The 18,824-nt window shown below is 43.1% G+C and overlaps 1 protein-coding gene across 4 annotated transcripts in view; it reads right to left on the reverse strand.

Annotated features, from left to right (window-relative positions):
• Positions 1-18,824, reverse strand: part of plekhg5b (pleckstrin homology domain containing, family G (with RhoGef domain) member 5b) — a 65,052-nt gene that overhangs the window by 25,727 nt on the left and 20,501 nt on the right. Inside the window, exons 1-2 of one of the 4 annotated variants that reach the window (XM_046397461.1) lie at positions 10,478-10,755; positions 9,796-9,896 (exon numbers count right to left, since the gene is read on the reverse strand). The exons of 2 other annotated variants lie outside the window; for them this stretch is intronic. In XM_046397461.1, the coding sequence (XP_046253417.1) occupies positions 9,796-9,894 (99 nt within the window). In that variant the 5' untranslated portion in view covers positions 9,895-9,896; positions 10,478-10,755. Of the gene's footprint in view, positions 1-9,795; positions 9,897-10,477; positions 10,756-18,824 lie in introns of those variants that run through there. One more of the 4 variants, XM_046397462.1, reaches the window with a different exon arrangement.

Here is an 18,824-nt window from a genome sequence, read left to right on the forward strand (position 1 = left end):
AATAAACAGCTCCTTGCCTGACTATTGTTTCTGCCACAATTTAATGACCACAGAGGCTGCCATGGGCATTCCTGAGGTTTGGTGACTCCCACCTTCCCACCATCTGTCCCCCTCTGTAGGATGACAACTAAATGACTTACAGTCAGTTTTTCACCTTGTGTGCTGATCTGGAACCAGCTTACCCTTACATAACCCAAATCCTATCCAGAGAGGTGAAACAATGAAACCGACCACAGGTCAGCAAATGGGAGACGTCCAAGCCGCAGAGCTCCCAAAGCAGCAGAAGGCTGCAGGATTAAGGATCTCTCTGTCGCGACCCAGACAGACCAGACCCCCCACCCCTACTATTTTTTGCCTCAACTCAGCAGTGGCCGGGTGGCACCAGAGGGCTCTTCCACGTCTCCTCACTCCGCCCTGCCCCCTCCCCATCCACACCCACCTCAGGAAGCGAGGATGTATGGGGAGATACAATGACGTCTCGCTAATGTACTTCCTGTCATTGTTCCCACGTACTCAGGAGGAGCCATGTGTCTATGTATGTGAGTGTGTGTGTAAATATGTGTGTATGTGCACAACATGAATTTGAAGGTTAGCTAGGCAACGTAGTTTATATGGAAACACAATAGCCAAAAATATGCAAGAGGCAGATGCCATCCCTTGACAAAATGCTGTTAGGTAGGCCTACACTGATTAGCTATATTGTTATAACATGCATATGCAATGCCACATGCACTAGTTACACATAACAGAGTTTAAGTGCGATCAATAGATAACTCAGATTCCAATACAAACGTCTCTGCCTCTCCCCTGGTACTCTACCGTCATACTCTGCAGACTGGAGCAGGAGTCTCCCCCACGCCTGAAATTCGGCTCCATATTCACGCCAGCAGGCACCCTGGACCCAAATAAACATCCAACTTGCCACCTCGTTGGCCTGCTAATTCACCCTGCAGTGTTCTCCTGTCAAGCCACACTGACGAGCTGCCTTATTAATCCACTCCTCTCAATGTCTAGCCAAGTATAATCACAGATTTTAAGGAGCAGGTCGCAGGGCTCTAAAGAGGACAGAAGGAGGGAGGGAAACGGGCGGGTGGGGGGATAAGGTTATAGGAGGGTGAGGAGTCCTAGTAAAAATATAAACCCAAGTCAGGAAGGAAGAAAAAAAAGGTTCATCCAGAAGCTTTTCAGAAGTACAAAGCCCCCCTAATCTCGCAGCCTAATTGGTGCCTGCGCTCTGTCAAAGCCATCTGACGGTCCTGCAGAGATTAAACAGCCCCGCTCTGAGCTCGGCAAACCAGGCCCGGCTCCTCTTTTTCCTCTCTCCCTTTCTTCTCTGTCCTCTGCCACCACCAGCACCGACTCCTCCCTTCCTCTCATACACCCAGGGTCATTACCCAGGCAGAGCCCCCAACCAAAGAGAAGTTTTAAATAGAAGGAGACTGAGACAACAGTCAGTGAGGCTAGAAGAACGGACTTGTTTATTGTGGTGGTGAACACAACATGCAAAGACTGCATTAAAGGATAATTCTAGTTCATTACAACTTTGGTCTTATTTTCATAGTTTTGACTCATTTTTATCAGTTATGGTGATATGCTAAATTCACTGAAGATGACATCCTACAGTCAAATCATTCTGGTATTATGTTATTTGATAACTGTATTATTCCTAACAGTAATAGGAATAAGAGCCAAATACATGAAAATGAGATCTATAAGATCCACTAAACCAGTATTACCCCATAAAGCAGCTATAACATGTAGTTCTATATGAACAATAGATAACCAACAGTCAGTAGGATTTATCTTGGCCATGAAATGCCTGTGCAAAAATGTCATGGCAATCTATCCAACACTTTCTGAGATGTCTGAAGCAGTCTGTGGTCCTGTTCAGCCCTGTGCTCTCTGTGCGGTTGCTACAGGACTGTTCAGGCTACGACGTTTCTCAACAGTTGCAGCTGATGACGTTCGACAAGTTGCAGGTACAGGGGAGCGAATTGTCTCACCTCGGACTGAGTCACTGGCCTCAACTTCCCACTTGTCGACCACAGAGACAGCTTCACGGCAGAGGCAAACAAGTCGCAGAAATCTGTTACAACATCACCCACTTATGCTTCTCTGAAGTCAGCGTCAACGCATGCGCGCACATTTTCGTGCAGCAGAGTCAAATGTCCCATCGCACAGAGGTGGTATGTTCTCCATGAGGTGCGGAGACAGATGGCCGGGCCAAAGAAATATGAGCAAATCAGATGCCATATTTAGACAATAGACCTGATAGGTAGGCCTTTCTCACTATCAAGTTGAGGCAGCCACATTCCTGGTGCAACGAAAGCAGCTGAAAATATCTGAAGCTTTCGCCAAGACAAACGAGTACATCATGAGATGAAGAAAAGGCTCTGCGAGTGGACCAAACGGAAAAAACCCAAACCTCATAAGCTTGTAATCTTACATTCAAGTCAGTTACCCGAAGACAGACGCCTAAATACCTGAGCTCAGGATATGTCTGTCAGGAATTTTTGCAATACTGAACATTCCTATCAATGAGAAGGGTGATTGATACTCAGATGCGGGGGTGACCAGACCTTCATTATCCAGCCTGGATCTGGATCAGTTTTCTCAACACAATGAGGAGGAGGAGGAGGAGGAGGAGGAGTGTGTAAGGGAAGCTGAGTGCAGGAGAATGTGATCGTGCCGAACAGCTGACAGCAGGCCATGCGTGCCTCACACCGCGAGTGTGCATGAATGCGTGTGAGACAACATTTGTCATGTGAGAGTGTGTCGTGTGTGTCCCCCACATGCCTGCCTTCAGATCTTGCTGGATTAGTTGGGAGGTTTGGGAGAGCATGAGTGACTGTAATTGAAACACTGCAATGCGCTCGCACACACACAACTTCATCCGCCTTCTCCAACAGCTGAGAACACACACAGGCCCCGCCGCAGCGGCCTTCATCTCGGCTTAACACATCCAACGGCACGTGGCATCTGCTTATGCGCCCTTGTTTCCACACATCCTGCAAAGAAGGCAACACTCCCACACACACACACACATATACATACATGGCCTTACAAACACAGGCACGCCTGCTCCGAGGCTGTGTCATCAACGAACAGCACACATCCTCGCTCATCTGTGATAAAGCCGTGCTTGTTTGGAAGACGATGCCTGGAATCTTGTGACGTGAATCAGGATTATTACCTTAACACTTAATCCTGCAAACGCTGGCACGCGACACATGAAGGCCAGGCCAACACGCTTCAACACTTGTTGTATCCACTCAAGTAAATTATGATCATCTTATGGCACAAAGAAATGGCTTTAGAGAGCACAAGCACTAAACACTAAAGGCCTTAAAATAAGGAATATTTACACTGACTTTAGATTCAAATGTCTTAAAGATGATTTATAATAAGGATGGAACTTGTGGGTTTTAGGCAACAGCCTGGCAGTTCAGTTTGGCTGCAATCGCCTCACTGCCATTACAATTTTGGCTCCTGAGGACAATTTTAAAGACATTTGGATGGCTTGCCACATCCTCGCAAGCTGGAAAATCTGCGGGCAATCAGTCTTTGTGCATGGAATTATGTGACGCACAGAGGGAAAGGCCGCAGGAAAATTCAAACCGAGATTACAGATCTGACTCAGTGTGATACGAGGCCCATCCATCACAGGACTGAGACAGAGAATCTGCTCCGTAATGATCTCCACAGCCCTTCTGTTAGCAACCTCACTGCGTTTCCCCAACTCCAACCTCACTCAGACCTCCTCCGGAACAGCTTGTCCTGCCAGGGCACACCTAGCACTTATGTAATCGCATGCATCACCGTTTGCACGTGTGTGTTTGAGGAGTAAAAAAGGGTATGCGAGCCGGAGGCTATAATTTCTTTCACAGCCGATTATCACGGTGCATTTTCAGAGAGATAATAGGCTTCCATTTTCCAGTTTTGTTGCGTAAAGCTTGGTAGAGTTTGATAGCATAGTTAGTCATAAAGAACTAAAACTCAAGCCAAATCTGGATCACCCTTTGTTGGCTTTAAAAACTACAGGTTTTAGTGAAAATAAGATGGGCAGCACAATGTATGAAATACTGTTAACACATACTGGGACACTTGAGTTACTTCTTCTAAATCCTGAAGGTCCCAATGGGGAACTGTTGAGTTGATAAGCTTCATATATTGATATGATGGGATTCTCCTGATACTGACATGACGCAGTCAGTGAGCCACCACGCTGTTTGTTTATTGAGCCACAAAAGCACACAGTTCAGATACAGTTGGTGGTAACATAGAGTGATGTTTATATTCAATCACAAACTTTGGCTTAGAGTTCTCTTCCACTGTGAGCGAGACGGTCCCAGATAGTTTTTTTTATTTATACTACAGTAAAAATACTTGTAAACAGTTTCATTTCAGCTACAGCTAATATAGCTTAATTAGCTACCGTCAGCAGTAGAAAAGAGAAAAGTGGATATAAAACTAGTTTCAAAATGGAAAAGGAGATTAACATTAGGGCTGCACAAAATTAAAAAAAAGGTTTTAAAAAAATGTTTTCCTTTTTTATAAAGCAGCAAAAAAGTTGTAACATGTAACATTTTTTTGGTTGATTTGCCTTACTTGACACTGCCTATTTTGTGACGTGGCGATTGCCAATTGAATATTTTTACGGTCCTAATTAAAACAAATCCTAAATGTGGATAAATTAATGTCAACATAAGAATGTGACTTGCTAGTCAGATGTACTGTTGAGAATTAAACAGGCTTGTAGAAAACACACTCCAGCTCTAGCTTTTAAAAACACTTTTACTATGTTATGTTTACTACTGTGTGTGTGTGTGTGTGTGTGTGTATGTGTCAGACTGTATGAGTGTGTGGAATTGTGGGACTGGGTTCAAGGTTAATGTACAACCTGTAAATTTACTGCGTTTAAAAGAAAAACATGCTGCGATAAAAATAAAAAAAAAAATCTTATCTTTTATTGACATATTGTGAAAACACGAGTTCCCACACATTTATTACTCTGTAACACAAACACACACACATATAGCTGTTTGTCATGGTTGTGCCCACACCCATAGAGCAAACTCAATTCCCTGTCATTGTTCCAAGCAGCCATCATCAACCTTTACTCCACACACACACACACACACTATAGAAAACATGAAATCAAAGCCAAGCTGAATCAACACAAAGCACAACAGCTTAACACTACAGTCAGGGACAATGGAGAATACTGTTAGGTTATGCTGAGCTCAAGCCGTATTGTTTGGGCCAGACTTCTGCCCGACACCCAAAGGTCTCAGTGCACTTTGGTCTTTGTTGAGACTGCAGGTGACATGCAGGTACACTATGTTTAATTACACAGACCAACTTTCATGCTTACCATCACTCCACTCCCACAGAAAGGGCTGCTTGAAGGTCCTGTGCTAACATGAAAGTCATCACTGATTTGGCAACGGGTTGAGATTCTCCGCAGCAGTGAGTTATGTTAGCATTAACGTGGCTGATCATCAGTCATGAGGGGCTGGAGACGTCAGCTCACGGTAGCTTCATGTCAACATTCTCGCCCTCTTTCGTTTCTTTCCAAAACCCACCTTGGCTTTGGCATTTCTCTCGTTCTTACACAAAACACACACTCCGAAAAGCTCCAGTGCATCCCAATAAACACACCCACGCACGCTAACGACTGGTTAGCACTAGACGAGGCACGTTCATGCACGGTCTTGTTCAAATAGTACGACTGCAGCAAAGTCAGTCAAACATCCAGACAGACTTTGGTCAAACCAGCTCATACAGTCTACACCATCAAACTAATCAAAGATAACCCAAAAGTCAGACACAGATACACGTCATCAGTGGTTCATAGTCTGCGACTCAAAGACAGACAACCACTGTCTCATTCTCACAGTCAAATACACTGATGCGCTGACCTCTGACCCCACCATGCATCAGTACAGTACAGTGCACAGACCACACAAACACGTGTGACTTTAATGCAAAGAACTTGCAAATATTTCTCAACTGCAAACTCCTTTTAGATTGTAGTTAATGTGAAAATGGATAACAGATGGTATTTTTTGATGTAATTTGCCTTGAATGCTTGAACAACAATTTTACATAATTAAAAACTTTCTCTCCAGCCACTTGCCTTCCTGCAAACAACTCTGCTGTCAAGAGATGCATTAGTTGTTAGCTGCAGCTAACAATATAATATCTGCAACAGCATTAAGAATGACTGACCATCCCTGTTTAAAGAGCTTAACGTGTTTTTCGTCAAACTGAGACTCTTACAGGTCAAACTCTTTTGTTACCTTTTTCTAAGCGCAGATTTTCATTGCCGTACTGGGAGCAGAGCACACAACCCCATAGGGCCTCCTTATGTACCCTGGAGAGGACCTGATTTCCTAAACATTACACAGAGTTGCCATTAGCTGTGGCCCAGTAGGTGGGATTGAAAACAGCACCTAGTATGGCTGCAGGAGATCAAAGGGGGAGCCTGGGCAGGCCTGGCCCAAGTCTGATTTATTTTTCAATAAATACGCGATGCATTTGTTGAGGAGTGGCATGAGAGACAGCGCCGCTGCCGCTCGCTTTCCTCTGCCGCCATCTGTCCCTCTGGCTCAGCGAGGAGGCGGAGGAGGAGAGCCAGGGTCTGCTTCTTTTTTCTTTTTTAATGCGGCTGTTATGCAACAATACTGCCTGCCTGTCTGCAAGCCTGTTCCCTATTAACCGACTCTCCCTCATTCTGGTACTGTACAGTCCTGACGCCTTGCACACATATGGATTTAGTTAAACAGAGGCACTTGTTGTGCTTCCTCCTCTGAGGAGAGAGAGAGAAATGTGTGTGTATGTGTGTTTAAGTACGTTCATCAAAGGACCCGCAGTGGTAAATTATGGTGAGTATTCATTCACTAACAGACATCAATAGTTGGATGAGGAGGGATGTTTAACAGGGGATGATGTCATTGAAAGCTAATAAAAGCAAATGAACATAAAACAGTGAAAGCAGGTGTATATAATAATCCCCATAAGTCACATTGTACATTTAAACACACGTAACTGATACGTCAAACGATCACTTCTGCTTGTTAAAACTTGACCTGGGAATACAGTACCTCAATATGTTAACTCTGAGAAACCAGGAAGGATATGAATATATGCTTAAAAGCTTCATGCATGCTCTAATTCTTCAAGAAGGCTGAGAGTAAGGCTGAATATCCTAAACAGAAAGTTAGCATCCTGACCCACTAATGACCATTGCTGGAGCCATTATACACCCATTAGCCACAACATTAAAAGCACTGACAGGTGAAGTGAAAAACATTAATGATCTGTTTACACTGCAACCTTGGGTTCTGTCAATCATGTGGATGTTCACTGACACACACCACCCACCTAAACACCGCAGACCAAATACAGCCCCCCCTCCCCATGGCAACAGCTCTTCCTGACAACAGCAGCTATACCTGGATGAGCAACAAAAAGTAGGTTTAAACTTTAATGCTGGGTTTTTCAAATGGTACATTTCATGCAGCAGAAAAACATTTGAATGTGAGGACTGAAGGATTAGTTTGTAAAATGTATCGTAAAGATACCCTGTATAACAGGTTTGGCTGAAGCTGCTGGAGTATAAATTCCCCTAAAGCATATAAAGAGCTGCACACAGTCGTTAACATTAGCCAAAACCCTGATATAGTGGCATCTCGCCTCCCACACAGTTCATGTTAAGGTCCTGAACCGGGCTTCTTCTGACACAACCTGAAACTCCAGTCAGTTAATGAAATGATGCATGGCTGTGACAGTAATGCTAAGCTAAGGTAAGCTAGTCAGCTGGGTGTGCTAACATTCGCAGGGCTCACCGGACCCTCTAACCCCCTCTTGCTGCTGTAGTTTGGGTTGTTAAAAGGCCAAAAAGCACTGGGCCACTTTAACACAAGAAGAAATCCAAAGTCAGTTAAGTCAGCTAAGCCCAGTTGTTAATCTATGATGGGACAATCACTGTTCAGGAAGCAATAGCATAGCACAGCTCAGTTCACCTTGACCCTGCTTGCTCTTCTTTGGGTTCCCCTTGTCAAAAGTTGTGGCACCTGGTCCCTTTTTCTTAGTATCAGTGAGCTGAGCTTATACTTGATGTTGAAGGGAAAACACTGCAGACCACTGACTGCTCAGAGAAAACTGTCACTGGAATCATCACCTGTGCAATAAGGACATCCTGCACAACAACATTAAATGCAACTGTAATTTCTTTATTCACTAGACCCAGATTTTAAGTAATGGCAGTCCACAAAGCCATACCATGGTCAGCTGACCAAGACGCCCCTCTGTTTGGTAGCCGATGAAAGAATCTCAGAAGGAAAGTAAATCGTCCTTGTTCCTATGTGTTTGTGTTGCTTTGAACATGGCGTCACAGCAGTCTCATGCAGTGTCGCAACAATAATCAGCTAAGAATCTCGCCAACCAGCTTTAGTGGAAAATGAGATCAAGAAAAGTGACTGATACCAAAAGTGAGTTGAGTGAGTAGAGCCGGACTGCCCCATGCGGGTGGAAATGTGGCTTTAACAAGCCAACACTATCATCAGTTCACCTAAATCACTTTACTTGTGGCTTCTTTGTATGTCACGGCTTCGCCAGATCTCAGCAACTTGGTGCGTGCAAATACCAACAGCAAAAGTGTTCAAAACTCAGACGGTGAAATCAAAGTCGTGACAAGTTGGAATTACAAACTGCAATAAATCTCCAAAAGAACAAATCATAACCAGTAAATGAAGCACACAAAAGACTCAGGATCAGTTTGTGTGACTCGTTTTCTTGTCTGATGGTATTTGGATATTAGATTACAAACTGTTTATCAGTACACAGCATCTCATATTGTCATCCTCCTCTGCACTGTGACAGAGTGGTTTTTTCCCAGATTACAGACATTTAGGAGAAATGGGCTGATTTTGTTCCATTTACGCACTGATATCCGTTTCATGTTTATGTTGCAACACCGCAGAAGTCGATATCCCCAGAGTATGCTACGAAGCATTTCTCTTCTGGTAGGCAATATGCAAATTACAGGTGTATTGAATCCAAATATTCATGAACTCACCAGTAAATGACTGCCCAAATGATGCATCAACAACATCCGTCAAATCTCCGTTATCTCTTTTCTTATGTCGCTATCACATACAGCAGAGTACTGTGCAAATACACTAAAGATGAAATCAGACGCTGCCCAAAGGTCCATCTGACAGCCCACAGGCGGTTTGAGCATTTGGCACAGAGTACAACTAACAAACATGCTTTCAGGAAATGCTGGAACTCCTTGTTTGTGAAGCATTCCAGTGAAAGGTATGTTTCAACATGCATAGGGAATCAAGGAGGTACAGAAAAACATTACCTCCTCATTCTCCTATCAGACAATCGGATGTGGCCCCTTTTTTCAGCTGATTTCAAACTCAAACAATAACTGGAAAGAGAAAATTCTTAGAAAATAAATAAAATTTTTAATGTATTTGTGGGTTGCATTTGGATGAACTCTAAAGCAAAAGCGAAACAGACTTCGATTTTTTTCATTGTTTTTAGATCTACTTCAGCTGAAATACATACGACCCCAACCTCCACAGCACAGTCAAATATTTACATGACACCCAGATGACACATGCCACTGTCACAGTGTTGTCACTGAGGAAACACACACTCAAGCTGCCTCTTCAGGAGAGAAACACCACTAAATCCTCTTAGAAGTGAGCAACTAAACACAGCCAAGCTCAACACTGTTCAGCATGATCAATACAAGTATAGGAGAAAAGCACCACTCACCAGCAGCTGGTCTTTCTCTGCTCTAACAAAGTCAAGTGTACTGACTGCTGTCTCGGGCAACGTTGACTGGACTATGACGCAACCAGACTTCCTATCCATAGCTTCAGGGCAGGAGAAGAAAGAGAGATAGACAGGAGGGCGGTGAACAAGACCAAAAAAGGAGGAAGTGGGGAGGGGGGGAAAACGACAGTGTATTCCAAGTTAAATTAGAACTGTGATTTGGACACAAGTTGCTCCAAATATGACATTGAAATTGATTGCTCGGAATCCGCCTCCAGCTTGGTCTAAAAGAATATGGAGAGCAGGGGGTACACTGGTCTGTTGATATAAGAAGCAGATGTGAAATATGCACACATAGGAGGAAAAACAGACCAGTGACAGATGTGAATCGTGCCACATTCACAGCTTCACAAAGACCAAAAACAACAACAACAACAACAACAACAAAAAAAACTAATTATTTTACAACAACACAATAACAGCCAATGAAGATCTGTGCTGAGTGTTTAGGTCAGAGCGCAGATTAACTGCCCTGCTTTGGCTCTGCAATCATTTTTTAGAGGAAATAAATGAAGACTGCAACAACACAAAGTTAATCCAGAGTCTAGTTCTACCTGCAGACACTTTCATCATATTTATTTGTTAAGAAACAAAGTTTGGTCTTTATAAAATATTCACCCACCATAGAAAAACTTCACTTCCCAGGAAAGGAAACCCCTTTGAGTTTCAGCGGAAGAACCAGTCAATATGTCCAAGGTCCAATAGACAGCAGGTGGTCAAAGTTTTAGTCCCAAACTGAATCGAACTGCTCTGTAGTCCCTCAGAGGAGCATGCGACTGCGTCAGTGCGTTAAAAATAATCCCGCTCTTCAGGGTGAAAACACCAGACAAAGTCGATCTGATCGACACAACGTGACAGAGATGTGAAGCTCACACTGTTTACTACAGCACTCAGACACACCGACACACACAGAAAATTAACCCCGCCCAGCTTCTCAATCACACCCCCACAAGCTTACACACATCCTGGCTGAGTCATGTAAACTTCCACTGGAATTGATCCCTTTTCTTCTGAGAGGCACCATTTTCCCACTGATGAACAGATTTGGGATCACACTGCCGATCCTGACGTAACTTAAACTAAAATTCAGTGAAACGTTTTTTCTTTCTCATGTCTGTGTCGAACTCTCCTGGTCAATTTAGTTCTTCATTTGGACTTTGAGCTTGAGGTGAAAGGAGGCTAAATTATTGGATTTGTGACCAGCGGCAGAGTGGGAAACACAACCAACAGACCAACACCCTACACACACTCATTACCACATTAAGTGTACCGTCTGTTCAGTCTGGATTGAAAAGAAAGTTTAATATCACTCAATCAGTCACTTAAAATCAAATGTGGAATAGTTAAAACACCTTTGGTGTAGTGTAGTGCTGAAACCACTGGTCAGTTAGCTGATCACATTACGTTTGAAAATCTGTTAGTTGAGTCATTTTTTAAAAGGGTAAACCCATAAATTGTATGTGTCATTTTAGCTGTCACAAGAAACCAGTTGTGTATTGTTGTCTATAACTCTTGAGAAGCTTTGTCATGTACAAAAAAGTAAGTGGAATGACGTTACTGTGATGACGCTTGGAGATAACCCTGAGGCAAACTTCCCAGTTCAACAGAAAGTGTCAGCTTGGAGCTGCAACCACTGGTCGAGTATTTGATTAGCAGACTGAAAATGTTTGGGATTAAAACTATATAGATATCTCTGACAGTTAGGGATCTCACAGGTCCCCTCCCAGCTCTATGGAGATGAGGTCCTCAATCACCAGAGTCAGCAAACCCTTCTCTGGATCCAGAGTCTTAAATATGAGGATTTGCTGTTTTTCTCTGTTTTACATTGAATATTGTAAACTGAATATTTTTGGATTTTTATTGCTCAGATAGCAGATGAAGTGACCTTATGCTCTGGGTAACAAATAATCAATTAATCTAAAACGGAATCATCATAAACTGAAAAGTAAACCACTAGCCAGTTGCTGTAGCCCTGTGTGTGTGGGAGAGGACTGTGTTGAGTGCTGTGTGGTGTAAGAGCTAAGTATGATTTATAGCTTAATGTCATGTTAGAGTGTGTTGTGCTGACCGCAAACACTCAGCCCACTTCTCTCCGTTCTTTTGTCATTCAGTTTAATCCAAGATGAACCGAATTTAAATCCTCCGCAATTAGCTAGCTCACAAAAACAATACAAAGCCCCCAGGCTGGGGGGGGGGGGCGTACGTGTTTAGAGCAGGGAAAAGAGGTGGCGGGGAGACTGAGGGAGTGGGTAGGTTTTAATGGCCAGACCCCACCTCTTCTTGTCCTGTGTCTTCAAAACAAAGCGACCTGTTGAATCCATGTCTGTCCCGCCACCCCCCACCGTCAGCCTTAATTAGGGGAGGTTATATTTAAAAGAGTGGACAGCAGCGATGCAATTACCCTGAGGGATTAGACTCCACTGGCACTGCAATTGTTGGAGGAAGAGATAGGGTGGCTGAACACCATTGACCTTCCCTTGACGCTTGACCTTGGCATTAACCCCTCAATAACCATAAGCTCCAAATTCTTTCAAGTCTTCAAGGGGAGGAGTTAAATACGGGGAAAAAACAAAGGGAAACCTGAGCGTGATGATAACAAGGATGAGCAAGCCGGTGTGAGAAAAAGAAGTGTAGAAAAAGTGAAAGGATTAGAGCCAAATATTTCAGCTGTGATGCTGCCTGAAGTTCCATGGTTTCGTGGCTGGATTCAGTTAAGAGCGATTTAGAGAGCAAGTGCTTCCACAGTCATAATAACAAGTTCTGAATTGGAGATTTTTCAAAGCTTATTATCGCCCCTCTAACTAAGCTGCGCAGACTGCCATTCTCACAGCATTTCATTAAGGAGCGGCTGTTTACATTCTCAAAACACTCAGAGCAAACCAACAATTAGTGGGGTTTGCCATGAGGAGACTCTTCGCATGCAAGGGATTTAGGGGGGTTGTTTCCCAATCCATCTCCTCACTGGGGGCCTTCTCTTAAGTCTTTGAACCCTGGCTATATTGGTCGACCCACACAAGGTCGTTTCCATTGGAGCATCAGTCAGGTACCCTCTTCCTGTTATTCCCCTGTCTGCCGCGATGTTGGTTCCTGACTTCGATGCTCCTGTGGGGTTGGACTGGCGTCACTGGTACACCCCCCATCTCAACTGTTTGTTCTTCCCTGACGAGACATAGCATGGATGGACACACATAAGTCAGTGACCAGCTTGTTTGTTATTGCTGGATGCCTGTCAAACAGATTGTTTTTCCACTAACCCCGATGGGCAGCATCAGCTTTTTCCACATTTCAGTGGCATTACATCATTATTTTGGGTCAGTATTTGATCTTGAAGCTCAGTGCGGCGTCTCAGGACCAAGAAAGATAAGCTGTATTTTTTTGCATGCTGAACAGGATTCAAAGGCAGACTATGTAACTTTTGCTGAATAACAGTCACTAATGGCTTAAGGTCACAATTAGAGGATGTTATAATTTCCCACAATTCTTTTTAGTCAGCTGCTTTAAAGCTACTCTAATCAATAGTTCAATGTTAACAATGGATGAACAATATGAAAAGGTTCACTTGTAGTGACAAATCAACAGGAAATTATCAACCGATGCAGAATGCTGCCACCTGCAGGTATGTAGAGGTACTTCCTCTCACACAGACATGGAACTCGTGTTAGTTGGTGCTCAAGTGCAACTCTATGGCTAAGACAGAGGATGCTGATTTGGTGTGTCTGAGGCTTCGAATGTTTACCACATCTACTTAACATAAGGTTAATATGTCAATCTTATGTTTACATCTTGTACCCGACTGAACAAAGTGAGTCCTCACTGTTTTATTTTTGTGATGAAATCACTGAAATGAGTATGTGTGACACATGAGCAACAATGTGTAATTTCCTCTATGAAAAAGAGGTCCTGTGGTCTCATTTTAAAACCTCGCCGTTTTATTCCTTTGTTGCAAAGCGGTTAAGCATGTGGTTTAGTCAAACACAGCTCAACAGAATCAACAGGTGTTGGTGAAAGTGACCAAAACACATTTTCCAAGGTACTAAAAACTATGCACATTAATAGTACGGAAACTGAACTGAACCATCTTCACACAGTCACGTCTCTGTTAAGACTGTGGTCTGACGTAACATGAGTCACTGTCTCATAGTCATTGGCTTCTCCTTGTGGATTATCACATCAGATAGAACTGGAAAAGTACAGCTGGGCAGAAGACACTCCGATTGGTTCACAGCTGATGTGAAGTCCTTGTGTGTCTGTACAAGAGGGAGCTGCCGGCCTGTTGTAGCCTGCTGGGATGGCTGGGATCCAGTTTTACTCCACTGAAGAGAAATGTCACATAAACACATAAACATGAGAATATAATGTCTTAGGTATTTGTCTTTGAGTGGATAAGCATATGGTGTTACATGTACTTAATAAGAAAACGTTATCATCAGCTGACGGGTACAGTACGAGGCCAGATGGGACTCGACATAAAGGCTTACCTTTAAGCGAGACTGATGATCAGTTCATTTTTCATATAAATGGGTGGTCAGTAAACTCAAAGCTGCTTATTGTGTGAAAAATATAAGGTAAACAAATGAGTTAAATCGTGAATGTTTTTCAGGTTGACCACAAAACAAACTGGATCCTAACAGGCAGGTGAACAGTGTTGAATGTGAGCGACAGCCAGTCAGTCTGATCCAGAGATTGTTTATCCACCAAATGAAACACTCTTAGGTTCACCTACGAAGTGTCTGAGGCTACTTTTCCTTGATGTACCAACTAACAGTAATACATTTCAAATGATTTTTGAATTTATATCAGCTTGAGAGGATAGTTTACAGTTTAATTAAAGCCTGTTTCAGCGTAGGCTCCTCAGCCAACTGGACCATGAAACGCTGACTCAATCTGGCACGTGTATCCAGATCCTAATGTTGGATGTTGGTCAGCCATTTTGATCCAAATTGAAATATATCATTAACAGCCACATTCACTGCACAAACAGTGATGGTCTCTGGACAGCGTAGCCAGCTCACTTTAGTGAAGCCCTGACATTTGTGGCTTTGAGTGAGCAGTTTCGGCAACTGAGCGTGTTAGCATGCTAATGCACATACAGCCTCACGGATCCTTTGCCATGTTTTGCTTGAAGAAATAACCAAGTTCATTCTTGAGTATTATTTTTTCCAGTAAATAAACATAAATCTACCAATATGTATACATTTTGAAAACTGTAAAAAAAATCATTAGCTCCAACATCCCGACCGAGTCTCACCAAACTGGGCAAGTACTGAGCACTGAGTGAACTAACATGAACAAATCTTAGCACAAAGCTACTTTTATCACACTGTATTCAAATGAGGATTTCAAGAATCCTGTACAAAACTGTGTTAGTAACAACTCTGAAAATAATGAAACCAATAGAATCAGATCATACATGTCATACCGTGTAGCGCGAGTACTCTCACTATCACTTCACAAAATAAACGGATTAAGTAAAACAGGGGTCATAATCTACAAGGGCCAGTATTATGCGAGTATGAACAGACTCTGCTGGTCAACCAATAATAATAATAAAGTTCAAAAGTTCACTAGGCAATGCTCTCAGACCTCCACCTCAACACAAAACTGACAGTTAAAGTAAAAAAGAAACAGCTGGCCAACATAAATAAACCTCAATGACACCTCTTGCATCTGATAGACAAGCTTACTGATTCTCTGACAACTCCAGAGTCACCTCCCGTAGTCCGGACCGTGGGCTGCTGTCAGGTCCAGAGAACAGTCAGACTAGGAGGTGGTGGTCCAATGAGAACAGAGGAATAAGTTGGAGAATGAACTGTACAGCAGGTGAACGACAAATTACAGACTTTTTGGCTCGTTGCCAGAGGATGATAAGCTAAATGATGGACTGACCCACTATCGCTGGTTAGTGAAAGACTGCAGTGTGTAGTACTTGCCGTTTCAGCGGGTCTGCACGTCCTACTGGAGTCTCGACAATTTAGCGTACAGAGTACAGTTTGAGGTCTCCTCTAATTTTGTCATCATCGCTTATCCTAAAATGTCTCCAAACTGCTGACACTGCTTCTCCTCCGCCTAGTTGCTAAGCTCAACTGACAAGAGGTTAAAGTCACGCTTCCCGTGAAGTGGTATCGGGTGCGGTTGTATCAGAGTAGTTTTATGATTATAAGTATGAAATGCTGGAAAAGAGCATGTACACTCTCCCATCCCTTCATAAACAAATTAACACCTATAAGACTACCTCAATGGTTATTTTCCAGTTGAAAACTGATTAGGTAACTTTTCCTCAGCTCCTCTGATGTCCAAGTGACTCCAGAGTCTTAAGAGTGCTGCAAATTATTTCCATTAGTGGGCTTGTATTACTTCATAAAGTAAACTTTCCATGAACTTTACAGTTAGAGCTGAGGTCACATCCTCATTTTATGTTTCTCTTCCCAAAACCAACTTAAAGACTGTAGTCTGCAGTCGCTCAAGTTACTCAAGTACAATACAAGCTGTGAGGAATACATGTGGCTAGCAATCAAGCAAAACTGATGAGTATGATGTATTTTCCTTTTCTGGATAGATCAACTGCGACAGCTTACTTATGAAGATGGAAATATTTACAGAGAGAGAAAACGTCAAAGAAAGAAACCATATGAAGAAAAAAACAAAACTCCTGTCGGGACCTCTTTAAAATATAAAGAGAAAAGGTGTCAAAAGGACCAAAGAACAAGAAGGATGAGGAGGAGAGGCAGGTAAACTAAGAGGATACACACATATGTTGAAAATATTTCTATGGTCCATGCATGCCAAGAGACTGCCTGCTTCCAGCTTGCAGAAGAAGCGAATCCCTGCAGGCTAAAGGACGGATGGGAGGGTGTTGGTGTAACTGCACGACACCCAGGACTTAATCCATCTCTAGGAGTAAACGACACATAATACCATCGGCACCCTTGAGCCTCTTGACACATACAGAAAGTGGGCATCCAGCCCAATGAGAGAGTTTAATTAGCAGCCTCAGCAGCTTCCCCTCAGCGTTGCTTAAGTGAGATTTTTTTTGGCCAAGCAGGTCTGCAGAACAGAATTGATGTATTTGAATGTATTTGTTAAAAAAAAAACGACAAAAAAAACAAAATAGAGTCAAATGTGACAACTACGTAAAACAGAGAACCGTTAAAGGTTAAATGATTCAGTCAGTAGTAATAAGGTGATTGTGCGCGAGACACATCACAGGGGTGGGTCTGTGCTTGTCTGAATAATATGATATTACTTCCCCTAAAACATCAGCAAGGGATTACTCAGAATATGTGACTGAAAGGATGGATATAAAGACAAAAGAGAAAATGGAAGCCGACCGAAAACAAAACAGGGGCGAGTAACGGCATGAGACACACAAGGCGGCTTTCCATAGAAATGTTACGTAAACCGTAACCTTCCAAGAATTTCCAGAAAAACGAAGATGGAAATTAATGCGCATTTCAGTCACTATAGTTATATATAGCTCTAAATGTTTAGAGGTGTGTACACTGAGATACACAGTTGGTGGAGTTAACTGTTGACTCATAGCGATATTAACATCAGTATATTAGTCTGTTAATATATTTATTAACAGACTATTACAGAAGAAGAAAACACAAAAAAGAATTAAAAGAGCGTCAGTCAAACATCACATGATAGAAAACATAATGGAGATATGGAATTTTAGTTATGAATGTTAACAGTCTCCTCAGCGGTCCACACAGATCTGAGGTGGAGGAGAAGCCAAGTCCAAACACCTTTTTGTGACGTTTCAACTTTATTTCAACTTACTGCAGTTTCCATTCCAGTTTTAATTATGCATGAAACTGAAAATGTAGGTAAAAACGCGGGGGTAGAAATGAGACAGAGAAAGAGAGAAAACAAAAGTCAAAGCCAGCTGACTGAACCTTTTCTTCATTCCTCGGGTCTCCGTCAAACCCAGGCTCTCTTGGTATTATCCCTGTGCCTCCAGCTGTTTGGGCTGGGAGGGGCCCGTTGCCATGGCAAACCACACCTTATGAGTTGTCTTGTCTGGTCCTGTCTTGTCAAAGGAAGGGAGGGAGGGAGCAAAGGAGAGAGAGAAATAAAAAAGAGAAAAGGATAGAAGCAAAGAGGAGGGAGGAGGGACAAGCGATCGGGGATAATAAACCCTTCCATGTGGATCCAGAGAGCAAGCTCAGACTAGCACTGAGCGCTAACCAGCATAATCTGAAATAAATCCCACCAACTCAACCCAGAGTTGGACACCTGCAGGCTGACTGCTGATCCCACCAGCTGGTAGAAACCCACAGCAGAGAATCCAAATACACCAGCAAGCCCTCTTGGAAACACATGTGTCAGGCCATCTAAAAGCCTTCTAATAGCCTGTTGTGTAATGTGGTGGAAACACTGAGCTACGGCAGCACACGTACAGAGGCTGACACCTGGTGCGATTTCAGTAAATTATGGTGCAGGTGAACTCATTCAGTTCCAGGCCAGTCATGCTGAGACTGGAAGAGACGCAGCCTCGTCGCGAGCTGATATATGGCAGCGTGAGACCAAATGCAGGCCTGTCTGGGAGTAAAATGGTTTAAAGGCAGTGCAGGAGGACCGGCCTAAGAGTCTCCCTCTCTCTGTCTGTCTGTCTGTGTTTGTGTCTGCTCTGTGTCCTGCTGCCAAGCTGCCGGCATATCAAAGAGGCTATTCGGAGTAGTCTGGTGAAAAACCTCTTAAAATGAAATTTAAAAGTTTAATGTTTTTCATTTTCTGAGCAAAAATGCCTTCTTTGATGCGTCTAAATCCATTTAGTGGGTGGAGTAAGCAAAAGTCAAGGGATATATTTATGTCCCCCGTTCTTCCAAGAAATGTGCCTCTCACTTGGGAAGCAGATGCAGAGCAAGCGAGCTCTGGAGGAAGATAAGCAACAGAGTGAGCCCCGTAAGTCAGGGCTGTCAAGACATCGCCCCCTGCTGTTTAAAGCATGTTACAGGAAACACACG

This window comes from Scatophagus argus, chromosome 8, assembly GCF_020382885.2.
Source record: "Scatophagus argus isolate fScaArg1 chromosome 8, fScaArg1.pri, whole genome shotgun sequence".
Lineage (NCBI taxonomy): Eukaryota > Metazoa > Chordata > Actinopteri > Scatophagidae > Scatophagus > Scatophagus argus.